General features: G+C 38.0%; 1 protein-coding gene across 1 annotated transcript in view; it reads left to right on the forward strand.

Annotated features, from left to right (window-relative positions):
• Positions 1-26828, forward strand: part of TMEM245 (transmembrane protein 245) — an 86005-nt gene that overhangs the window by 29628 nt on the left and 29549 nt on the right. The window contains exons 7-13 of the mRNA XM_050892749.1: positions 2591-2614; positions 9054-9158; positions 10463-10545; positions 12744-12834; positions 13669-13767; positions 18102-18233; positions 24920-25042. Of these exons, the coding sequence (XP_050748706.1) occupies positions 2591-2614; positions 9054-9158; positions 10463-10545; positions 12744-12834; positions 13669-13767; positions 18102-18233; positions 24920-25042 (657 nt within the window). The remainder of the gene's footprint in view (positions 1-2590; positions 2615-9053; positions 9159-10462; positions 10546-12743; positions 12835-13668; positions 13768-18101; positions 18234-24919; positions 25043-26828) is intronic.

The following is a 26828-nucleotide window of genomic DNA, read 5'->3' on the forward strand; positions in this document are numbered from 1 at the left end:
GCATGTCCTTACTGCATTCTTTAGTCCCTGGTTGTGCATTTGCCCCATGGAGCCAACAGACACAGCAGTTCAGATATGAATGACTTCCTGGAGGAAAGAGTAGGGAGGTTTCTGTTGTCATCCATCAAGTCATCTTAAAACTTAATAGATATGGTATCATGCGTGTTCTTATCAACAATCAAGAACTAATAATTTGCTTCACTGATAATTTTTTTTTAAAAGGAGACTCGTCTTTTAAAAAGGTGACTGTAGTTTTATTGAGTTTGTGAGGGAGTTCAGCAGCATAGGCAGTTGCTGAACTGCATGCACTGGTCTTATTAATTAGAATGTGCTAGTACTTCGCATGCATGCTTTCTGGTAGACTTCAGTGAATCATGTAGTTATTATATTCTTTTTCTAGGTATAGCGTACTAGAATTTTATATACGGAGGACTGCAATAGATTGATTGGACTTTGGGTAAAGTCAAGGTTTTGTTCTTCTGGTACCAAGTTTAGCATGTAGTTAAAGCAAGCACAGAAAAAGGGCAGAATCTCTACCAGTGCATATATTATTCTAGGAAATACTTCCATAGACAGGTAAGATCTTATACAAATAATTTTCCAATAAAATACTGGAAAAGTAGCTGTAACCTTATTAATTTTGGATGACTTAAAGATTAGAATTAAGCTGTAGCCTGTTTTTAAATGTAGATTGATTACATTTGTAGAACTACTTAAACATCAGTATTGGTAAGATAGTAGGCATGTAGAGCCTCCCAGATACTGTCTTAAACATTAATTAAAAAAATGATTGTTATTTTTGACGTATAATGTTATTTCCTAGTGTCATGGTTTAACCCCATCTGGCAACTAAGCACCACACAGCCACTCGCTCACTCCCCCCCACCCAGTGGGATGGGGAAGAGAATCGGAAGGGTAAAAGTGAGAAAACTCGTGGGTTGAGATAAAGACAGTTTAATAGGGAAAGCAAAAGCCACACACGCAAGCAAAGCAAAACAAGGATTCATTCACCACTTCCCATCGGCAGGCAGGTGTTCAGCCATCTCCAGGAAAGCAGGGCTCCATCACGCGTAACGGTTACTTGGGAAGACAAACGCCATCACTCCAAATGTGTCCCCCCCTTCCTTCTTCTTCCCCCAGCTTTATATGCTGAGCATGATGTCATATGGTATGGAATATCCCTCTGGTCAGTTGAGGTCAGCTTTCCCGGCTGTGTCCCCTCCCAACTTCTTGTGCACCCCCAGCCTCCTCGCTGGTGGGGTGGTGTGAGAAGCAGAAAAGGCCTTGACTCTGTGTAAGCACTGCTCAGCAGTAACGAAAACATCCCTGTGTTATCAACACTGTTTCCAGCACAAATCCAAAACATAGCCCCATACTAGGTGAAGAGATAAAGTAGAAACGAATTCTACAGTGTCAGTTTGAGGCTTTTGAAGCTTTGTCATTGCTTTCCATTACTGTGATTCTTTCCATGAGCAGTAAAAGCTAGTAAAAGTGAGTCCTTTGTGACATATTTTATTTTCACGTTTCCTGATGTTCATGTTTCTTTGTAAATCTGCTTATTGCTTCTGATATAACTTAATTAACATTCTGAGATTTTTTTTAATTTGAAATGTTCTTACGTTTTGTTTTCATTGGGAGCTAATATAATTTCTGGCAACTGGTGAAAACACTAGATTTATTGAGCATTCAATGATCTTGTTTTCAGGGAGAAACAAACTTCACTTACTTGATCTTAACCTCTAACGCAGATGAATAATAACATTAAAGCTTTTCACTGTTGTGATTATGCTGCTAACGGATTACTAATGGTTAGAATTAAGAGTATAGTCCTACATAAACTAGGTCCTAAGATGGGTGTACTTGAGCAGTATGGGTGAGAATTAGTAAGGAAAAATAACTAGTACAGAAGGAGAAATTGACTGTTGAGAAGTGCAAAGAACCTTCTGCACAACCAATAAAATTACATGAAATCCATACATTTATTTGATCTACAATTTGCTGTTGTGTGTATATCAGATTTAATTACGTATTTGATGTTGTGCCATTGAATGTGAATGTTGTAATATGAATGTGGTACTAAAAAAAACATATAAAATTTGTTTAACAGTAGTTGACATAATAGGAGTGTTTTGAAATATATAGGAAACTGCCTGAATGGGAGTATTAATGCAGTAAACAAGTATCTCATGTTAAGTTTTGGTGTTTCAGTAAAGTGCCGTTCTCAGCGTACTTTTACAAGTCCTGCTCTGAAATCTGAAATGTTAGCTCTCAGTATAAACTGGAATTGCCCAGATTATGCTGATAGCTCTGTTAATATCATTACAGTTGTTCTTATTTGTTATATCCCATTTTGTTTCAAAAAGTGCATGTTAATAGTAAAATCTAGATTCTTGCATTAGAAGTGTTATGATCTTTTCTTCCTATTGCAATTTACCTTTGTGTCTGGAACAATTTCATTTTCATTCTGTGGATGACTTTGCCTGCCTCTCATTGCTTTTTTTCCCTCTCTATTACTGCATTTTTCAATAATTTTCCACTGTGTTCTTGTCTCTTTCTCCCTTTTCTTCCATCTCCCCCTGCCACTGACAAGCTGTGGCACTGGCTTAATAAGAAGGTAAATAAACAGAAAAATTGTGATTCCAGCTAATGGATTCTGTGGTTTTTGGGGAGGCTTCCCCCCCCCCCCCCAGCATGAACACTCCTTAACATGCCTTGCTTCTTAGTTTTCTCACCCAAGTGTCTCTTTTCCAGCTCTTGATATAAGCTACTGAAGGTCATATAATTCTACCTGATCTCTTGTCTTCTACTAAAATGAATGCAGATAGTTAAATGTTTAGTACAGCAGAATATTGCATTAGCCTTTCAAGCGGTAGTTTGATTTAGTGGCACTTTGATTTAAGAACAGTTGATCTCCACCTGGTTCCCACTTGTATGTATAGCAAAAACAGTTCTCTCCCAGACTGGAGAGCTGTTCTCTGCTCAGAGAAAGCATCAGTTAGCTGAATTAACATGGGAGTGGTGAGGGTGAAGCACAGTTGTATGAATGTAAGTGCTTGCAAATAGTGCATTGACTGGCTTCAGTCAGTGCTGTTGATCTTTTACTTTTGAAGCGTCAAACTGGCGTGTATACTCAGTGGTATTCAGTGTAGCAGGAGTGAAATGAGAATACTCATGGTCTCAGAACTGCTGAATCTAACAACGGTCTTAAGGGAAGTGAGGGCTAGTAAAAAAATTTTTAAAAATATAATTAAAGCAGTTGGTTTAGCTAAAATATTTTTTCTTTTGTGTGGCTTTTAAAAGGGTATGATGAGTTTTATAAGAAATGTACTCCTCAGTTCCCATGGTTCATCTTAGTTAACTAGGGTTAACTATTGTTCTTTGGGGAACTGTCATCCCAAGAGAAGTTAAAACTGATTCAGTCCACGTTTGGCCTCGTGTGTGACTGAAATCTGGAAAACTCCTCAATGCAGTGATATCTCTCTGGGATTTGGGCAGTGTCATTGCTTCAGACAAGCACAGAGCCTGGAGAGGGATGCCTGTAGCATGTGTACATCTACAGGACCTCAGAGTTTTAAAGGTGAAAATCTAGGATGTGATAAAATATATGAAAAACAGGTAATTAAGTAAAAGAGAAAAAAATCAAATACCATATCTGGAAATGGGTTATGCTTCCAGGAGCAACTTTTATCCTCACTTACCACTTCAGTATTAGTGGGAGAGTCAGCATGGTTACTATGGTTTTATAAACAACCCCCCATCCTTTCCATTCAGTAGCTATTACAGTAGAAACCATAGATCTGCCTTGCATGTTGTGAAAGACACCTAAAATACTGTTGTTCTGAATGCTGTTGAAAACAAGCGGAACAGAGTAGAGCATGGAGGCCATGGGGGCACTGACACAACTCTCAAAGGTTCTTGTAAACAATAAAATGGGGCTGCACAGCTGGTATCTGCTGTGGGTGGCAGATGGGGAATAATGCTGCGTGTAGTGTCCAGGCTGAGCAGCTATAATGCAATCAGAAAGTTTGATCTTCGGTATTCAATCAGTGAACTCAGGGTTATATGATGGGGGTCTTTCTGTGTTTCTGAACAAGAGGGTAGAGTTGCTTGCTTTATGGTTCAGTTGTAATTGTCCACTAAGAGGGGAATTTTTGAATGTTCTTTTGCCCTTGAATATAGTTCGGTTGTTTTAAAATTACATTTTTATTTCCTGACTTTGAAATGTTTGTGTTATGTGAGTGACTTACGATTAGTAAATACGTGCAACCATAACCCTTCGTAAAAATTTTTTGATTAGGTATTGGTTTGTTAGCACAGTTTAGGTAAAGAGCTGAGTTCAGTGAGCCGCAGGTGAAAGTTTAGTCTCAACTACTTTCTTTCTGGCTCTGAGTTTGTCATTTGCTTGTTTGAAAATTCATGTATGTAGATCAATTTTTTCCTTAAAATTGAGAGGTTGCAAAAATAATTTCACTGTAATTGCTTTCAACTCTAAAATGTCCGGATTTTATTTTTAGTTTAGAGATTTGCATTATTGGGCAGAACCCTGTGGATATAGTTTCTTAACAGTTCTTTTTTTTAGTTGCTAGGAGCTGTTTTTGAAAACTACTGTTTTAATTTACAGTTTCATAGGAAGAGATCCTGAAAGTCCTATAGTGTTACATGCAGTGCTGACTCCTGTGCATGAGCAAGTAGTAATAATATTTTACAAGATGAAAAAAACAAAAAGGCAAAAAAACCACTGTGCAAACTGTACCACGTTCTTGTGGGTTTGTTTTGTTGGGTTGTTTTTTTCTTTTTTTTTTAACAATTACATTTTTTTAAAAAATCATACTCTACCAGAGGCAAAGAAAGGAGGAGATTTGTAATACAGAACACTGGATGCAGTTAAAAGGTTGCTTCCTTTGCACCTTTCTCCTTTTTGCCTGTCTTTGAAGGCAAGTACTTGTGAGAACACCAAGATAAATTTCTAATAATCCACCAAGAAACTGAAAATACACCACCTAAAGATGGCAGAGTTTGAAATGATGGTTGATTATGGCTGCTAGTGATAAAGCTTTTTTTTTTTCCTTCCTGTTCTAAGAGCTTCTGTCAAAGAGCTGCTTCAAACTTTTGGGGGGGGGGCAAACAAGAATAGTATATAATCACATAGTTTAACATGGTATATGTAGCCCAAAATATAGAATAGGTTCAGTTGGGCTAGCATGAATTGTTCTTTATAACGTTGTCTATGGCAGGAGTCTTTAGAAAGAATTGCTAAATTCTGCAGTTGCTGTTGGAGGGACACTGGTATAAGTAGACTTGAGACCTCATATAGACTGTTTTCTATCTTTTCTAACTTAACTACTCATCTGACTCGTTTCAGCATAACCCTGAGATGTGTCCTGATTACAGGCTTCACCTTATTCTCATCAGATGATATTAGTAAGATGACATCCTCAAATATTAACTGAACTAAAGGGAAATGTCAACAAGTCTAAGAAATGTCTTGGAAAAAATCCTGATAGATAGTGAAGCTGTTTAAAGAAAAAAAAATAGTCCTTTTTGGTAATTTTCTGTAGATGTAATTGAAAACGAAGTAGATGTCCAGGTATGCTTCACTGTGTGGGTAATGCAGTAAATATACTAGAAAAACTATTGTTCCGATGGCTACGCAGTGTAAAACATGAGAATATGAATCCATAGATGATGTATCACACCACATAACATGGAGAACCTGTCTAGATAGTAGGATTCCCGAGGGTTAAGCATGAGCTGTAGTTCTATTACAGCTCGGTGTAATAAGGTTTGTATCATCACCCAAAAGTTGAAAGCAGGGAGTACTTGCAAATTATTGAGAAGCATTTTAACAGAATGCAACTCATCTTAAAAACTTTTTTTTACAGTGAGCTAAATTAAAAAAAAAAATAAAAAGTGGATACCTTTCCCTTCAAAACTGTGACAATTAAGGATAGTTTTTTGTGGACAGTCTATCACAAATCAGTAATATTTCAGTTTGGTTTTACAAGTGTGACCTTCTGTAGCTTAGGAGCCTGGCTTTCCTTCACCTTTTCGTAATTTTGGATGTTGTGGCAGCATCAGCTTCCCGCTGTTGACTAACCTTTAGATTAGAAGCTTGGAACTGAATTTAAAACTTTATGATCTCTGGCTAATGACTAGTGTTCAGTCAGCATATGTTTGTCTTTGTGTGCATGCCCATGGTTTACAGGAAGGATGTAAAGGGAGGTCTGACAGGGTTGGGGTAAGAACGAAGTCTGGACCTGATTCAGTGGTAAGTACAAGCACACAGGGATTTAACAGTCTAGCTTACCTGCAGTAGCATAGCACCTATGCATTATTTAGCATGAGTGTGCAAAGGTGAGTGCTTCCTAAGGAAGTATTGTGGGTAAATGTGGAGGAAGGAAGGGAGGTTTAATAGCAAGCAAATTAAAGGAGAAGGAGTAAATATAGCCCTAAATGAATGTTATGCATCTGCTTTTACTTCTACAATACTCAATCCAATTCAGTCTTCTCCTGTGATATGTTTGTACCAGTTGTATAACTTGGATCTCCTTAAGACTGTGGTGAGAGATGCAATTGCAGTACCTGTAGGCATACCAGAGCTGGCTTTCATCTAGCTTGCTTGGGCTACCTGCCCAAGTAAATAAACACAAGGTGGGCTTGCATGACTGAGGCTGCTGCCTGTACTGGTACAACATCAGTGCTGCCATTACTTTACTAACTAGATGAAAGGTAATTCAGGCTTTACATGTGCTGCAGCCACACCTCAGTGGCAGTGTAGGTGTACTCCAACCCACAGTAAGGAGCGTCAAGAAAAGATCCCCTGTTCATCATGTTCCAGTTCAGAGAGAGTCCTCATCCTTATCTTTTGGAGCTTGATCTTCCAGTAGTTGCTACCATGGTGAAACTTCTAAAGCATCCAGCTTCAGCTGCACTGAGATTTCGTCTATTGGATACCACTCACACAGTCATTAAGGCTAGCATTTTTGGAAATCTCTGACAGTACCTCCCAATATCTTGGATTCAGTGAGTCTGATTAAGGTGCTGTATGTAAGACTAGCTAGCAGATTTCTTTTATCTCTAACTTAGAAAGTAAATAGCAATTAGTTTGAACTTTGTTAACTAAGAAATAACAAGGGCAGCTTTAATTTTTAATAGCTTCATTTTGAAGCCCATGCTATAAAATTTCCATCCCCTGGCCATCCAGTGTTTTTCAGTGATATTTTTGATTTCTGACTTTTAAAACAGGGACTTTTATTTCTTGCTTCTCTTGCATAATCCTTAGATGTATGTAAGGCTTGGAAGGGCACAGCAAATCCTGTTTTCAGTCTTATTTCCAAAGAGGTAACAGGCCCATGTAGAGGCTACTCAGAGTTTTTCAGAAAGCTGCAGTACTGCTGCGGGCAGGTAACCTCCCTCTAGCACTGGCAAGGCATTTCTGATGGCTGAAATATTTCAGCAATGCGGAAAAATGTCAAAAATATCTAAGCCAAGAGATTTTGCAGATTCCTTCAGGTTCTCTGAATTCCTTTCTGCAGGTCATAACATAGTGCAGATTTTGTTACAAAAACTTGCTGGCTCAACACCTTGTTTCTTTTAAAAGGATTTTGCTTTCTTCCAGTTTTCTTCATCGTTTTGAACAACAGTTCTAAAATGCTGAATATAATCCTTGTGTTAATTTAGATCAAACAAGGAGCTGGTTGTAAAATAACTTGAAGTTTAAAAATAATTGCTTAATGTACGTTACTGCTCAGGTGCTACAGGATAAGCACCAAAAAAAATTCCTTACTTTTTTTTTAAATAGGAGATATAACTTCAGTGTTAACTAATTCAATCATCACACAACAGTCTGTAGAAGTTAGTTGTTCCAGGGCCAATTTCACGTGTAGGCATAGGGTAAATAATGAAGAAAGAACTAACGTAAACCATCAGCAAGCATATTAGTAGTTTTGTAAGATCTCTAACTAAAAAGTTACCAGCCTAATTGCTGAATATATAACTTGTACTCACTTGGAAATACTTTCTGCTGCACATTGGCTTTGACCTCAGTTCTCTTAAATCACAAATTTTACAGCTGTCCTTCTGCTGCTTTTTCCTGCAGTAATGCCAGATGGAGTAGAAATAGCCTTGGTATTTGAACCATAGAAGCTAGAAAAATGTATTTGGTCGTACTTGCGTGAGCTTTTACAGCTTTTTATGTAAACAGTCAATTTGTGTATGAGATGAAGCTCAGCTTGCACTATTCTAGAGCACTCTGCATAGTTGCGTGGCTGAGCAGTTTTATTGTTTTGAATGACATTATCAGAATTTCTCCAATCTTAAGTGGTATCACTATTTGTTTGTGGATATGTATAGAAGGGCCTTTCCATAAACCGACAGAACAACATCCACACCTGTTTCCTGTATCAGTAGGTTTAGCTGATGCATTTTTAATGCTCAGCATCCTTTCAAGATTGAAAGTGGATAGAAGTAGTCAGTGCTGAATAATTGGCCTGATGTTCAATAATGTAGAAAACTTCCAGCCCCAGTCAGTTCAGAAGGTGATGAGCAACTTTAAAAATTTGGTTACTTGCAGAAATACCTCATTTGTCATTTAGATGGCTATTAACTATTCAAATTTGAAAGTCATGGTTGTACTTTACAGTGTACCTTGATAGCTTCCAAGTCCTGTGCAGATAGTATCTGTAAGTTTCCAAGTCGCTGAAGGACAAGAAGCAAAAACAAATTTCTAGGTTCATAGCTGACATGAATGCTAGCTTCTTTAGGTCTAGTAAGTAAATGTTGAATTATTGCTTGCTTTGCAGAGAGCTTGCTGTGTCTTGTGGTAATGTGTAAATGTCGTTTGCAAAATCACATGTCATACCATGACCTTAATCATGCTAACATTGCTTGTTAATTGTTCATCTCCAAGCTTGGGCATAAATGCTGTTTGATTTGAGCCTGATTTTGCACTGTGATTGTAAATGAAGATAACAGTACTGTCATGTAGCATATAGCATTGCTTTCATTAAAGATTGATTTATATGCTATGATTTGTTTTTTCTTTTTCTGCACAGATGATCGTGTGGTTGGAGAAAATGCTAGATAAAATAATCAGCATTTTCATAATATTTTTGCTAGTGATAGGAACCCTTCTGCTAGCTCTGCTCCTTACTGCAAAGGTACAGTGTGTGAAGGAATGTAATCATAGAACTCATTTTAAATGCTGAATGAAAGTTACTGATATTTATGCAAAATTGTGTAGCTTAAAGATTTTTTTTGAAAAATTTAGCAACTAAATGCTCTGTAGTTGAACTTGTTACCATTCCAACATCTTATATATGAAAATCTATATAGTTATTTGTATTTATATGTTTATTTACATATATGACAAAACTAATATATAGACACTTGAAAATACAAAATTTATTCTAGTAGAAGAATTACTAGCGTATATATTACAGGAACAAATTTGTTTTGCATCCTGTTACACTTTTCTTATCAACAGCAGAGCCACTTAGAATTTTTTCTTTCTAATTTAGCTTGCATCAGAAACATATTTGCAAAAGACTTAAGGTATATTTGTCAATTTGTTTGTGTAATTGCCTGTAATAACCTCATGGTATCCTGTTCTGAGTTTAAATGTGCTGAGATTCATGAGCAGATGTTCTCTGAAACTGATTTCTGGGTTGTGGTTGGGGTTTTTTTTTGCTCACCAGAAGAGGTCACTCATGTACTTCCCCCCCCCCCCCCTTTTTTTTTTTAAATGGAGCTGTGTTCATACTTGAAACAGTCAATGGAGATTGAATGTTTGACTTGAATACAGTTACGGAACAAAAATCAATGGGTTCTGATGTCAATCTCCTTTTTCCAAAATGTAGGCTTGTATAATGTTGAGCACTGAAAATTGAAAGCTTTAAAAGTTGTGCAAACATTCCTGCCTAAAGCTTCCTTATATTCATAAAAGGAACATTAAGATATTTATAAAAGGTGTCTTTTATCATACTTATTGAAGAATGAATTTGGTGAGGCACTTCATAGCATGGTTGGTCATGTTAGAGCTGAGCATTCATTCATTTTTACACTTCTTTGATCCATGGCTTAAAAAGGCGTATCTGAAACTGTGCTTTGTATTTTAGTACTTCCCTTGACAGCACTGCTGTGTTGTTAAATTTTTTTCCACTGATGAGATAAGGTTTAAATTTCCATTTGCTATTGCTAGTCACACAGTGTGTGACCAAAATTGTCAGAACAGACTGATGATTATTGTATTGACTGCTTTTTTGGGTTAATGGCACTTCATTCTTCATAATGGGTTGTCTACGTTGGAAGAATTATTCTTTAAATGTACAAACTGGTCACTCCCCTCCCTCCCCCCCCCCCCCCCCCCCCCAAAAAAAAAAAAAACAACAGAGAAGCTTCTCTGAATGTAGGAAGAGTTCTAGTTTGCATTACATAACATTTCTCCTCTCTATATTTAATTTAGGTACATCAAGAGAGTGTTCACATGATTCAAGTCACAAGCAGCTTGATCAATGAGACAGTAGCCAGTCACCCAGAATGGGCAAAGTAAGAATGCTGAAGTTAAGCGAATAGTATAGGGTGGATGAACAAGTTTCCAGGTGCTCTTATGCATAGTTTTTAATTTAAAAAATGGCTTAGGTGAACAGAAATGGGAGTGACTGTTGCAGGCAGATATAAAAGCTAAACTCTCAGGTAGCAGTGGTCTTTATGCATTACTTTGGAGGACTGTCAATGTGGTATCTCATTTGAGGACTGGTTGGACTTTGGTGGAGAAGGACAGCTGTATAAACTTCTCTAGTTACAGTTTTGGAGGAAAAACTTGCGTAGTGCAGAGAATAAAGTAGTCTATTGTTTTCCCTTTTACCTGCAAAAAAAAAAAAAGTAATGGCAAAGAATGCTCTCTAGAAAGTTGCGAGATGAGAGCTGAATTGTTTTTTCAATGTGGAGAGCTGGCTGCAGAATGCCTTTGAGGGAATAGGAGTTATTTATTATTAGGAGCTATTATTATTAGGATGGAAAAGCAGATGTTTTTGGAGTTAACTGAAGAAGAGCTTGAGGGTGGAAAGAGTGGTGGATGGGGAGAGTTTGGTATGAATCAGTTGGGAAGGACTGTTACTATTAAGAGTAGATGTGTGTAGTATATGCAGTGGGAAGTCTGTAAGATAGGGTCTATGTAATAATTAAAGCAAACACCAAGGCAAATATTAAGGGAGAGAGAAGATTTTGAGAGAAATGCATATAGAGAAAAACGAGCACACTGGTGAGCAAAGAAGTGACTGCATGAACAGCAGAGGGGGAATAGGTAAGACTGAAGAGTGTGATTTTGAGGGGAGGATGTTCCAGTTTGCTTTCGTTCTGCTTCAGCTAAACAGACATTGAGTAAAGGTGAGTCCAGGCACTTACCAGGAAAAAAGAATTGTCTCCTGGACAAGAATGGTTGACTTTTTTCAAGGGGAATTTCTAAACAAAAGTGATGATGGTTTAACAGGATCGTAAGGAAGTGCATGGTGTATTATAAGAGCAAGAGAAATTTTCAAAAACAAAACCAGAACTGAAATGATATAGTTAATAAAAGCTATAGTAATACGTGCTTTAGCAATACTTAAGTACTCACAATCAAGAGAACAGAAAGCCCTTTAAAATGTGTTTGTTTATTCCTTCATGGCATCTCTTGTGTTGTTTGGCCTTTCCAGTTTGCCATAAGATGGAAATAAGTAGGACTAATGAAAATGGAAATTTGACTATCAGAAGCTTATTCACATAATGAAAATACTGGAGTACTAGTTGAGTAATTAGGAGAATTTTAGTTAAAATTTTTACTTCCAGTGTTTGCATCCAAATTTGAAGCATCCAAAACACTATCTTTTAATTTATTAGGAGTAAGTATACCTCTTGCCAAATCCATCAAGCTTCACCAGCTTTCAGAGCTTGATGCTCACATTATGTTTAGAGGTGAGTGACTGAAATGTCTTGGAATTCCAGTGCAGAACATTTCTGAAGGGTTATACAGACAGAAGAGCTTCTGTGTTGATCTTCAGTCAGGTGAACAAATGCAGCAGTTTTATTTGCTGAATGCTTTCTTGTTTTGGAAGGGCTCCAACATGTGCCATTGAATCAAGATGTAGAAAGAAAGTCAAAGCAGAGAATGTGTGCCATGTATTCACAAGTGTTGAAGTTCTGGCAACTCAGTAGGTCCATTGCTTGAAAGTGACATGAATCCTTGAAGAAATTCATGAGCAGGTAGTTTGGTGGGGACTTGGAAATAACTGGTGCCCAAACCTGTTGCTTCATCTGGTCGCTTTTTCAGGGAAACTACGTTAACAATTCACATTCAGCTAGTAATTCAGAAGGTTGTCTTTGCAGCTAAACGAGACTGCTTCATGTAGTGTTTTCAGAAAACTAGAACACTAGGAAAATTTCTAAGAACGTAATGGGAATAGCATGCATACAGAATGAAGAGCAGATCTCTTGAAAAAGTTGAGATACCAATTTAACTAAGGTTTCAGGAACCTTGGAGAATTCCAAATGCAATGATGTGCCTTACATTTAATTGTGCTTCGCTTATGAGAAAGTCTGTTCCTTGATATGTAGAAGGAACTATTCTAGTTGCAGTAAGTTTATATGTTTTTAACCTTAACTGTTTGTTGTTGTTTCAAAACGTTAATTTGTAATGTGTTTTGAGTGTAATGAAATGGGTAAAATACGTAGCAGTTAACTTTGTTTTCCTTCTTTAAAAAAACTAGCTGGCTCCCAGAAGCCCAGGTTATTCAGAAGGCACTCAATTCAGCAGCTAATAATGTATACCAATATGGCCGAGAATGGATTACACATAAGGTAAGAGTGAGCTCCCCCACCTTTTTTAATGTTTTCATTTCTTGTATTTCATAAAAGTAAAAAGAAATAAAAAGATTTTTGTCAGTGATTCTTTTCTGTGTGGTTAACCGTTTTGTTGACAGATCTATTCTTTCCACTCTCTAGTTTGTGAGTTGAAGGAAGGGTGGGAGTGATTTCAGTAGTCTTTTCTGCTCAGAGGAATTTTTTTTTTTTAAGAGCTGAAAAATTTCATCATTTTAATAAGATTGCCAGTGAAAATGCATCAAATAAAGATGAGTAATTTTTTTCATCTGGCTTTAGTTGTCCAATTGTAGCCAAGGTAGACTTATTTCCCTCCATCCCCCCCTCGCCCCCCCGCCCCCCCCCCCCCCCCCCCCCCAATTCTAATTTCTGTGTGGTTTGGGTGTGGTAGATGGGATTTTTTTTAAATTGTAATTTATTTATTTAAGTTAACTTTCTTCAGGAGAATTTGCCAAGATTCTTATTTATACGTTTTGATATCTAGCACACATCTCAAATTGTTTGAAATATTTACTCTAAAGATGATCAAGGATTTTGGATTAAGCATTTTAGAGACAGCATTGGTTTTTCAGTGCAGAAAGAAGTCCTCAGCTTAGTGCAGCAGAATGTATTTTTTGCAGACAAAATATTCATGTTGTGAACCCTGTTGTCTGAAGCGTGTATTCCGTACTGATACTCGGCTTTTCTAATCATTTGGGTTTGAGCCATACCTTTACTGACTGACAATCTTATGTGATTCATCTGGCTTGGAGTTCACCAGTAGATGTCAGCTTCATTCTGTCCTGCATAATAAAAGATTTCTATATGTTTTAGCTCCATAAGATTTTAGGAGAAAAAGTGAATAACACCGCTGTGATTGAAAAACAAGTGCTAGAGCTCTGGGACAGACTTTATCACTCTTGGTTTGTGAAGGTGGGTAACTTGTTTAAATGGTATTTATTTAAACTATCACTTAGTGCTTTGAGATAATTATGCTAAGTATGCATTTCTGAGAAAGAGATTAGCAAAAAGTTGGAATGCTGAGTAAAGGTCATAAAATTTTTACCAACTTTTTATTATTAAGTGTATAAGATAGCTCCGGCTGTACTCAAATCATGACTGTACAATGATCTATGTCCTTTGCTTAAGTAGTTATGTGTGTTTTTATGTATGCCATTTAATTTACGCTTTGCTCACTTTTTAGTATTTCATAGTTTAGAGCTTTCTGTTGAATTTTCGTGATCTTGAGGGGTTAGGAAAAGGAAACTGGTATTCTGCATGATTTGTGTAACTTTTATTAATTTGAAATTTTGAGAAAGAAATTGTCCTTTCACTAAGTTTCTTACAATGCATTTTTGCCAACTGTACTAGCCTTCCTATAATGAGGTCTGCACACTGAATCTTGAAAAGTTCATAAGAGTTAAATCATTTTCATGCTGCCAATGCTGTTTGCCTTTTAAAGGAAAAAGCAATTCATTAGCCATGATGCAACGGAAATATCAAAATCAGAAGTCATACCCCTGAAATACTTCTGTATATTTAAATAATTGCAATTGCAAATATTAACACTTTTCTTTATACAGTGGTTTTTAAAGTACCTCTAAAGTTCCCAGAAGATCTCTGTATTAAAAGAAGTAAGAGTTTCAGTATAGTAGTCAAAATAGAAGGGGAAAGAATCAGTTTCTTTTTCTGACAAGATAATGCTGTAGAAGAGCATGTGGAGAGATAACATGACGCTGTTGAGGAACATGGGACCACTGAGGAGAAATTAAAGCTGTATCTACAATAGATTTTGCTGGCCTTAAGCACTTGGGCGTATTCAGTGTTAAATGCTTGACCAAGCAAAGCGCCTACTTTTGATACAGTTATACTGATAAACCTGTTGCTTTTACTAATATAACCTGTGTGTCAGATGGTCCGTAGCACTGTATCGTTCAGTAGGGCTCTGTGTCACTATATGTGCTGTAGGAGTACTTTTGTTGCTGCAGTATGCAGCACAGGTTGTGTCTGTGTTCGTTGCATTATGTGATTTCTTTCCTGCAGATGTTATTTGAGGGAATACTATGAGGCTTCTATCTTGTAGATGCTCTTCTGGTAGGGTAAGAAACAGCCTTCCTAGCAATCAAAATGGCAGAAAGAGCTTCAGGAAGGCAGTGATGCTCGCTGCCTACAGTCTTGAAGTCTGTTCCCCTGGCTGCTGTTTGCATGCTAGATACCCTACGTTACCATTGGCATGCTGGGCTGCAACTGATTATCTGTGGGCTGCAGGTAACTCCTCCAGAGTCTGTTTCTAATCTTGCCCTTTCTATCGCACTCCATATCCACGTAAATGTCTCATCTGAGTGCTTTCCACCTGGCTATTTCCTTCTATGATACCACAATAGCCTTGTGTGGTCCTTCAGTGTATGTGAAAACTGGTAAACTAGATGATAGTGCAGTGTGGAGGACATCTGTACCATATCTAACTCTCTCAGTACAGCTTTCAAGCTCCCCACTATTTCAGTTGTTCGAGCATAGTAATTACACTTCATTTTGAGGCCTGCATAGTGTTGCTTTAGTCTGTAGGTGGCTGAATAACCTAGGCTCAGATGGTACTTTTCCATGAAAGCTGTAGAGTTGAGGAAGAATTGCCAACGAAATGTGGATTCAACCATTAACTGCTGCTTTCTGAGAAGATCAGTAGGTAGCAAATGTTGTATATTCTAAAAGGTTCTGGAGACGTTGTGATAGATCAGTTACCATTGTTCTGTGTACCCAATTGTCGTGGTTTAGGCCCAGCCGGCAACAAAGCACCACGCAGCCACTCGCTCACTCCTCCCCACTGGTGGGATGGGGAGCAGAAAATACAACGAAAAGGCTCATGAGTCGAGACAAGGACAGGGAGGGATCACTCACCAATTATGGTCACAGGCAAAACAGACTCGACTTGGGGGAAAAAAAGAAATCAATTTAATTTGTTACCAATCAAATCAGAGTAGGATGATGAGAAATAGAACCATATCTTAAAAACATACCTTCCCCCCGCTCCTCCCTTCTTCCCGGGCCTAGCTTTGCTCCCGATTCCTCTGCCTCCTCCCCCTGCAGCGGCCTAGGGGGGCGGGAATGGGGGTTGCGGTCAGTTTATCACATGCTGTTTCTGCTGCTCCTTCTTCCTTGGGGGAGGACTCCTCACACTCTTCCCCTGCTCCAGCGTGGGGTCCCTCTCATGGGGGTCAGCCGTCCATGAGTTTCTCCAACTCACGTCCTTCCCACAGGCTGCAGTCCTCCACGAACTGCTCCAGCGTGGGCTTTCCCACGGAGTCACAGCCTTCTCCAGGCCCAGCCACCTGCTCCGGCGTGGGGTCCTCCACGGGCTGCAGGGGAATCTCTGCTCCACCGTTAACCTCCATGGGCTGCAGGGGAATCTCTGCTCCACCGTTAACCTCCATGGGCTGCAGGGGGACAGCCTGCCCTCTCACCACAGGCTGCAGGGGAATCTCTGCTCCGGTGTCCCCCCTCCCTCTCCTTCTTCACTGACCTTGGTGTCTGCATGGTTTTTTTTCTCTCACATCCCGCTCTTCTCTCTGCTGCAGCTCTTCTTTTTCAGCAGTCTTTCCCCTTCTTAAATACGCTATCACAGAGGTGCAGCTGCCATCACCGATGGGCTCGGCCTTGGCCAGAGGCGGGTCTGAGTTGAAGCCCAGGAAGCTTCTAGCGGCTTCTCAAGAGGAGCCACCCCTGTAGCCCCTGCCCTGCTACACAAGCCCCCACCATACAAACCCAACACACCAATGAAGTAAGATAGTAACAGAATAATAAACCACTTGGAAGATGATGGCATAACTCTGCAATGAAGGTGTCTTTTTCAAGGACAAGAATCTCTTCCTAGTCCATTCAGGTGTGGGGTTTGGGGCTTTTTTTAAGATCTAGTGAACCAGTTGACAATTTCTTTGAATCCCTGATTTATCGACACCTGAGGCCTTAGATGCTACAACAGTATAGTTGCTGAATAACAAGGAATTTGAAATTGTATGAATAACAATGTTACAATGTTACAAAATTTGCAAACGATACCTAATTCTGCCAGTTAATGGCAAGAGCTGTCTTTGAAAATAGAACTAGTTGAACAGAAAATAGATTCTTGATACAGTTTACAAATACAAAAGGCCTATTGGAGGGAGATTTTTGACTACTCACGTTTCTGCTCTAAAACTGCCAGCTCAGAAGAAAGATCTCTCTGTTGCTGTGGATTGTTAAAGAACATTGCTAATTGTGCATGGTAAGGTGCAACAATGCATCTAGGGAGAATTGGTAATAAGCAGAAAAAGTAATGCTCTTAGATAAACCAGTGCAGGGACTTCACTTGGAATACTGCTTGCCATGTATGCCAAAAAAGATACTGTCATTTTGAATGCAGGCTGGTAAGGTTAAAAGTTTTTGGAAAATTCTAACAGTAGTAGTGGGACGCTTATATAAATGACAGAGTTGAGAACTTGAGAAGTCTCTTGCTATTAAAGATTAAGATGAGATCTGTTGTAGTCAACGGGTTTGCTTAGACTTGCTTACAGTAGAATTTTGGCATCTTTCTCTGAAACACTTGTGACAGTCCCAGACTAAGTCAAATAGTTTCATGCTAGATGGTAATCAGGTGTGATTCAGTTGGACAATAGGCAACTTCATAATTAGGGTGAAGCCACTTAAGGAATTAGCTGTTGTGGTTATGGCCATTCCCTGTTGTCTTGCTGTGTTGCAGTTACAAAGCTGTGTAGTCAGAAGAAATCCTCCGTACTGCAGTTTAGCTTTTAGCTTTTGCATGACTGAACATTGCCAGTGGAGAAGTAGACATTAATTGTGAGAAAACTACTTGTTTTGGCTTCTGCTTATATTTTCCTTTGTGGGTTGTACTGGGCAAAGTTGTATGTTGCAAACAGTAAATTATGTAGGCAGTAACTGAAATCATTATCTCTTTCTTGTGTGCTTTCATAAAGAGCAAGACAGATACCATTGTATCAGTCAAGCAGTAAAGCTAATGTTTAACTGAGGTGAATCAGTGCAATATACAGAACTGTAATTATATGGGATAATTAACTATGGTTTTCTGTCAGATTTTAGTTTTTCCAGTTTACAGAGTACTTCCAGGTATTTTTGAGGATGCCAATTAAAGCAGCTCTAAGTATTTAGATGCATGTTGAATCTGTTCCTCATTAAGAAAACATTAGTCTTTGGCTTTCTCATATCTCGAAGTCATTCAAATGTCTGTTTTCTTTACGTCTGTCTCTCTTTTTAAGAATGTAACGCATTCTGGAAGACACAAAGGACACAAATGGCACATAAACCGTCAAAACAGCTGGCTTGGTGATATTCTGGACTGGCAAGATGTTGCATCATTTGTTCATGATAACATTGAAACATTTCTTTCGGTATGTATTTTTTGCCCTTATTACCAAATTGGTCTCATTTTTAACTGATAACAGTTCCTCCTTGGGCTACCGCTAAGGTTATGGATTCAAGTACATGGAAAATTATGGAAACACTGTTAGTGTTACTTACAATTACCTAAGCAATTATTGTAAGCCTACTTAGGATATAACCATACTACAAACAGAAGTGGTTGTGATGAAGAAGCCCTCCTGATTTCAGCATCTTCATTAATACTAGCTTCCCAGACTGCTTCCTGAGAGAGATTGTTACTGTAGGATTACCTGTGTCACCTGCAAGCTGGTTTTAAATGCTTTATATTATGTAGTCTTTTCTTTTTTAAAAAGAGACCAATTTGTCTAGGTTATAATTGAGGAAACTATTGACCAAGAGGTTGTGAAAACAAAATATATATATTTTTTTTGTAGTCTTACTTTTTTTTTCCTCAAGTTATTATTCATTGGGTTGAAAGCAGCTTATTTCTCTCTTCTTTTATGAAAGTTCTGTGGAGAATGAAGTGAATATTTTACACTGTGTGAATTCCTGAATTAATGCACTGGACCTTTCACCTTATGAGGAGAAAAAGAAAAAGCATTGAAAGCAATCCAAACTGAAGCAACTACATTTCTCTAAAAAATGATATTAAGTCTGAAATGCTTAATATACAGAGTCAATCCCTGATATAGTTCGTCTTTGACTCCTAGTTTATGTCAACAGCTCAAGTATCTTCAGGTTACTATTTACCCATTTTGGAAGAATATTATTTATACCTAACTCACAACATAACGTTTCTGTGGATGCAGTTAAAGCTAGTATTTGCCTTGAGGCAGTTCTTGGTTTAGACTGATGGGCATGTGTGCTTTTTCTGTCCTCCCTTAACTGCTGCTTAAACGGTTACAGTTTCTATCATAGAAGATGTGAGTTAAGAAAAAGTTGAGAGAAACTTCTTATTGCAGTGAACCTTTTTTCAGTTAATAGTGAAATTTGCTTAATACTTTCTCAAAGTTGACCATGCGTGCTTGAGGCCGAGTTATAAAAATGCACAACACATCATCATTTAAAATCAACATGGAGTTTCCTTCTAGGCAAGAGGGAGAGAAGGAGGAGAAACTACACAATAGGTGCTAGCCATGTCATTTATAGCATTGCTGCACAGGGCTCAGATACTATGATGATAAATGTGCTTCAGTAATCTAAATAGGCTAGAATAATGCAGGAAATAGTGTAAAGAGAATAAATATTTAAGACTGAAATACATTAATATTAAAATTTACATCTAGCTAGCATGCTTTGCTTTACTTCTAAAATCTGGTTTAGAAGTTCAGGGAAAAAAGTGCTAGCAGTTGACTTGCTTTCCTGTTTATTTCCATGGACTCATTACTCATCAGTTGTGGGGAAGCACCTGTCCTTTTTCTCCATACACTCATGTCCTTAATGACAGACTGTAAACCAGTCAACATAGTATGTAGCTCTAAATCCTGATTTCACATCCTTACTGGGCAGCATTTTCTTTGCTGGTTTGCTCATCCACAGTGCATTGCATAAACATTGCTCACACTGATGTTTCAACTTAAAATTGATGAAAATCTGATTTCTGTGCTTGTTTAGGTCATTAAAACTTGGAGATGATGAAAATAAGAATAGTTTTGACTTAAGTCTGGTATTTCTAAGCAAATTGCTTACCTACCCTAGGATACAATGGAAGCTTACTGTATTCAAGATTTATGTTTTAATCAGAGCATGAAAATCTTCCTCTTGGTATTTTGAAGAGGAACAATGAGTTATTAGAATGGCATACTGAATGGGGAAGGATCAATATTTTAAATTATGTGGGTGCTTCTGAGGGGGCTTGTTTTTGGGGATTTCTTTTTTTCTTTTGGGTGGATTTTGTTTGTGTTTGGTTTGGGGGTTTTTTGGCCTTTTTGTTTGCTTTTTTGTGTTTTGTGGGACTTTGGGTGGGATTTGTTTTTTGGTTGAGTGTGTCGTGTATGGCGGGGATTGTGGAGGGGGTTGGTGGGTGGATTTAAATAGGTTAGCTATAATTCAAACTGTAGGATGTTTCTGTATTTGGACACTTGAAATCAATGCTAACGTGCAATTCTTAAGAATATAGCAAGACACAGTACAGTCCCAAAACTTCTTTGACAGTTTTTAAAAACACAAACCCTTTAAAGACAATGAGATAACTGTAAAGAAGTGTGTGTGGATATGCAGCTATAGTGAGATTTCCTCCACCTTTGGAAAAGAATAAACTAAGATTACACTACTTGCGCATAATATATACTTATGCATAGATTGAGGCTAGAGTTTACCATAGAGTAACTGTCTTGCTAGCCCCTTGGCTTTCTGAAATATTTCGGAATAGTACAGATGCCTCTGTATTCTCTGAAAATACAGCTATTTGACAGTGTCATATTGCAATCACAAGCAGATAAGCTCTTTTCCATTGATGGAAATCATAGGAAGTGTTCATCGTCTTTAGTAAGAGAAGGAGCATTTGCTGTAAGAAAAATGTTAAAAGAAGACAGATGCAAGTGTTTCACTTCAGGCTTTTCCCGTAGTGGAAGAAACTTTCATATTAGAGTTGAAAGCATATAATTAAATCACTGGTATAGCTGTGCTGGGGAATTACTGGCATTCATGTAACTTGTAACAATATCGATTCAGTACTGTAACTATGAGTATCAGATAAAGCACAGAAGACTTCTGTACCCCCCTCAAAATGTGCTATTCATTATAGCAGTTATGCTTAGCTCTAGTTTGATGTAGACAGACCTTAATTATTTTAAAGTAATTCACTATATAAACGTGTAAATTGCCTGAAGATTTAGTATGAAGATAAGCTTTTCCAAATCATCAGTTTGCTTTTTTCTAAAAGCTTTGGTGTTAGCAGCACTGCTGCCTTTCAGCTTCGGATTTTTCCAGTATTCTTTAAAAGCAGCACTGTTATAAAACAGTTTATCCGGTGATGTGTTTCTGAAGTGGGATTTATTTCATCCTATTCTTAGTTTGAGGAGAGAACTAGAGTGGATCCTCACTTATGCCTCAAATTTTGCACCCCATGTTCTATTCTAAGGTAGTTTTTCAGGTGAATGAAATATGCAATACATGGCTGGACTATTAAGATTTAATTTCTGAAAAATAAAAAAGCCTTATTCCTTCACCACTCACGTGCTTTTCCATTCATACCCTTTTCCTCCATTTCTTGAAGGCTTGAAACCTTGAAAAAGTAAATTGCTGCTTGCTAAATCTGTGAATGATCAGTCAGAACTCCCTTGATGGTATACGAGACATTGCTAATGTCTCCTTAAATTGATCTTTTTGCTTCTTGCACAAGAATATTATTCATTCCACCAGCAGCCGGTATCTCATTCAGAGATTTCCCAGACAGGAAGACAGAAGACCTTCCATTAAGGCTACTTACAAAGCAGTGTTTTGGGGAAAGAGGTGTGTTTTTCAGTTATTTAATAATGGTAATATTAAAAGTATCATTATTGCATAAATGTTCACGCTTAATTGTGTTTTGGAGAACTCGTCTCAGCTGGCAAGGTGTTAGAAATTGTTTATACATAGTAACTGAGCTCATTAACTCAGCTGCAGTATGCTCTGGGAATCAAACAGCGTTATGAACTCTTAGGTGCAGGTATTTTGATTTTGTGACTGTTAGTGAAGTATTTGAGCACTTTCTGATACTGTATTCAGTAATGATTAATGTCTGCTATGTCTGTCTTCTCAGCCTAGCGATGAGAAGCATATGTGTTGAAATTTTAATGGTACATATGCATAATGAGGAACTTACTCTATAGCTGGAGATGAGTCCTAAATGCACTTGCTTTCATAAGACGTACTGAGGCTGAACGAAAGGCACTATCTGCACTTACTCTAAAGCAAATGCTAGTGATAACTAGTTCAACAGTTCTGATCAGTGACTCTACCTAACAAGGATGTTCTGCTAGGAGAACCATTCCCGATACTGACTGAATCACCTGATAACTGCATTCAAACCAACCGCAGTTGTATACTCCTGGTTATCAGCTCCTTAGGCTAAAGCTTCTAGGGAAAGTGTTAAAACAAATACAACCTATACTGGAGGAATGTATTATTTTGAAGGACACTTTCCTAGCCCCCACCAGATATACACTCTCTTGTAGCAGATGGAACAAGCCCCTTTCCTTGTGAACCACTCACCAATATCAGCTCAGCTGATGGTGTTGCAAGTGACAGTGTGCGAGGGAGGGAATTAACGATTGCTGTGATTAGTGTTTAGAAGACTGATAAATCAGGCTAGTTTTAATCTTTACAACAAAACTTCACTAGACCAACTTTCATTAACAACACGCTTCATGCTAATGGTTTGTTTTACAATCTACTAATTGTTATCGTTATGTATTCAAAGTGGTCAGTCCTTAACAGTCATATCCTACATGAGCTGTAAGGACAGAATACCATCGTGGTGATGCTGTGTAGTTGGCACCAATAGCCGCTATCCTTGATGGTCTGAGTCACAGAAGTCAAAGTGAGCAGGCTCAAGAGCTCTTAAATACGGAAAGCTGGAACTAAAACGGACATCATCTTCCCTCAAATTAAGGAGCTTGTCCTTTTATAAGGTGTTTTTGTTTCTGGACAACTCCCACCCCTTGACCTCTGCCCCGTGTGCTGTGTGATACTTGGAGAGGCATTACTTTTCCAGGTCATGGCAGGTGACTTGTCCTGTTGCTTGCCTGTTTGGGTTTTTTTTTCCCCTTCATTAGTTGCTACTGCATTTTCTTAAAGCAGAGGCAGTCTTTTCCTAGCTCTTAAGGTTGTGCGTCTTCAATGCCTTCTTCCTCAATGAACTGCTTGTGTTTCAGGGGCCTTTGTTTTCAACCTGTGTCCTTATTTTCAAGGCCTTTGCTGCTGTTCCGTGAATAAACTCCACATCATAACAGAAGGCCTGTGCCACGAAGCTCCTGTTCACACACCAAGTTCTAGTAACAGGCTTAAACACCTGGGACTGGAGCCTTGCACAGTTAGCATACAACTTATGGCCTGTTATTAGCAATGGCAATACTATTTTTACTGAATACCAACTGAAAGGCCTCTGCTTTAGCTACAAACTGTTCCCTCAAAAATCACCGTCCTCTGTGTTTACATTCCTCAGAGTGTAATGTACATTTAATAAAGTTACCTGGCGGCTGCGTGAACTTGCAGCACTGCTGCACTCCCAGAATGAATTCTTAATCTATAGACGAAGGAAAGGGACAGGTACCAGTGGGAGGACATTTTTCAACAGAAAGTCCTCTTCACTTCTAACCTCGCTTGAATTCTCAAGGGAGACTAATAAAATCTGTTCAAAAGATGAGCCTTAAAATTCATAATTCCCATTAAATAGTAAGAAGCATGAACTAAGTAGATCTTTCTGGTTTTACTATGTGTTGTAATTCCCTGTCACTTCCCCCAGCACCTATTCCCTCCCAAGTTTATGCTTAATAAATTATCTTCTATATGTTTCACTCAGTTCTAAAGGAGAGGCGTTCACATGGCTCACACTCCTTTGTCTGCTCTACAAATGCCAGCTACTGGGGCTTTTTTTGTTGTTGTTTTTGAGGTTTTGGCGGTTTTTTTTGTTTTAATTCAGGCTAATTGATTAAGATATTCATTAAACCAAGAGTAACTGTTGCTAGTATTGGCGGCTTCACTTACAGCTCTGAACCTGGAGAAGGGCTTTTGTGTCAGAGCTTTTACAGTTTTTCGAGTTACATTAGTTAGTCTGAAAGAAGGTATGACTTTTTGTTTGTAACCTTGCTTCTTTTATATGTGTGAATCACTTTGGCTAATACATTCTTACTGTATTCCTTCTGAATGAAATATTTGTTATGAAACCACTGTGCATTGCGTTTAGGATGTCTCCATGTGCCATGCCGTGCCATGCCTTTATACCCTAATGTCTCATGAAGTTGCTGCCCTATTCAGATTGATTTGTCTGCATCCATACATAAACTAATTTGGCTGTAGTGGGTATTCTATGTTTAAAGGCATGCCTCAAAACTACTCTTTACTATCTGTAACTAACAAGCAATCAGTTCCCCAAGCCAGTACAAGATTTAATAGATTGTCTAGTGTTGTTTGATTTATTTTCCATAATTGCTTGACTAACTGATGCATCCTTACTCAAAATCACAACTTGTGTAGTTGTCTGCAGACATTATAAAAATTATGCATCTCATTACCATAAAACATTTTTAGAACAGATTTATTAAAGTAGTAATTCTATTATTGATTTGAAGCTGTCTTCAGATTTATTTCTACCTTGTGTTATTACTCCTTGTTCTTCGTGGTTTAGCATTTCTGCTTTTGAAAAGATGAGTTTTCTCTCTCAAGACAAGATCTACTTTCGATTGATGGTGATGTTAATCACAATAAACAAGTGTCACCGCATCTAGATTTTTTTGCAATTTTGCATAATGAAATAATTTTGAGCATTGGGAGACAAATTCTAAAACTTTGTAACCATCTACCTAGAAACTTGTCTTTGGTAAAGTAGACGTTTTCACTTTATGTTGTAATTTAGGAGTGAGGGAAGATGATTTTTTAAAAAAGGTCGTCTTTGTATGGCTTGATGGAGATGAATCACTCTGTAAGCAGTTCTCTGTCCTAGCTAATACCATCAGGTGCCTGACTTTATCTTCACTTCCCCCTCCTGTTCTAGATCCTGGAGTCTCTGTGGATAGTGATGAGTCGCAATGTGAGCCTCTTATTTACTACAGTTACAACATTAGTGACAATCCTCTTCCATAGTGGGACAGCTCTTCTCAATTTTGTGCTTTCAGTGGTAAGTAGTATGTCATCGGTTTACATGGTCCGTTTTACTGAAGAACCTAATTGCACGTGTTGTAACAATGAAAAATCAAACCTAAAGCATTGAAAACATCTTCTAACCTTATCTAATACCAAAATTCTTTAAGATTTTGCAACTTTCGAATCTGTTGTTTGGAGGGCATTCTAGGCAAAGGGCAAGATTTGTGTAACTTCCACATTAAGGAGCTGGCAGTCTTCCTATCATTCTATTAATGGAAAAGCTCTTGTTTCTGGCCTTGATACTGAGCTGTAACTTGTGATATCCTGCGTAACTACTGAAATCTTACGGCATGTCCTTATAACCATATCCTTAAACAAGCCAATGCTTTCAGAAGAGGGGAAAAATTGTTACAGGGAAATGTCTGCAAAAGTATTTATTTCACAAGGATTACCTTATATTCCCTTTTTTAATGAAGTGTCTTCAGCAAATCTGTGTGAGGGGGTTGTTGCGTTGTTTTTATTTAACCTCTGTGAACTCTTAATTGCAGAATGCTTCCTACACAAAGTTAATTCTTATTGATGTTATTACCCACACTAAGTGGTAGTCTCTGAAACCTTTTTATTAAAGGTGTTTTCTTTAAAGGATGTATTACTTTTTAGTGTATTATGTGAGCTAAATATTTATAGTTTCTTTTGTTTCTAAACACCACAGCTGTGTGGAGTAATTTGTAATGATAGAGGTAACTTCTCTGTCACTTGCTGTGACAGCTGTTACTTAAAATAAAAATCTCCTAAAACACTGGCCTGGGACTTTTTCCTATTTTAACTAAACAAATACTGATTTTTGGAAGCTTGACTGAAATCCATGTCCTGGTTTTAGTTCAGGATTCAAAAACATTTGTTAGAAACAAAGTGTTTTGCCAGTTTTAACTTCATTGCCTTCATTGATGCTTGCTCAGGAGGGAGGTCTTTGTAGACAAAGCTGCAAAATTGAAATAATGTTTAACAGCATTTCAAGGCAGCTGTGTGGATTATCTTCAATATTTAAGAAAGAACAGATCACAGTAATACTTAGTGGAATGGCTGTCTTGAACTGAAGAAAGTCACTCCCACTTAATTTTGTTGCTCTCTAGTTGTCTTTCAGTTAGTAAAGAAAAGATTGCATGGGAATATTTCACTTTTTTTCTTCCTTAGTCCACAACTTCACCCGTGATGACCCATTGAAAACAGTGTCTGAGAAGTTAGTATACTTAAAAATGACAAATTTGGATAATAACTGCAGATTATTTCAATGCACTAATTACTCAGACACAAAATTTAGCTCTAGATGCCTAACGGCTTATACCAAATTTATTACATGCTGTTGCTGTGATGCATGATCCTGCCTTTTTGTCTGTCAGCAAGGTCCCGCCACTTGCTGGGGCACTGTGCAGTCAGCTGGTTTAGCAGAGCTAGTTGGCATATTGCTGTGTTGCAATTCTTAGAAAGATTAGATGCCCTAAAGGCTACTCTGTTTCCTCCACTTCTGTTGTAGGTTGAACATGTTACTTAAAATGGTCATATAAATCTTTCCCCACCAAAACACGTCAGTCCTGTACTCTTGGTTTCTTGGATTTGACCATGAGCTTCCATTTTGCACTCCTGGTGATCTTACATATATAGGAAGGATTTGTTTTAATACGTGTATAGATTCTTTCTGTAGATTCTTGATAATGGTAGCCTTTGAAATGCAAACAGTAGAACTGATAAATTAGAAATACTTCAACTTTTAAGAAATAAGGCAAAAAATCACTGAACAACTTTGTCCTGTTAACTGTACT

The sequence above is a fragment of the Gymnogyps californianus genome, chromosome 2, assembly GCF_018139145.2.
Source record: "Gymnogyps californianus isolate 813 chromosome 2, ASM1813914v2, whole genome shotgun sequence".
NCBI classification, from domain to species: domain Eukaryota; kingdom Metazoa; phylum Chordata; class Aves; order Accipitriformes; family Cathartidae; genus Gymnogyps; species Gymnogyps californianus.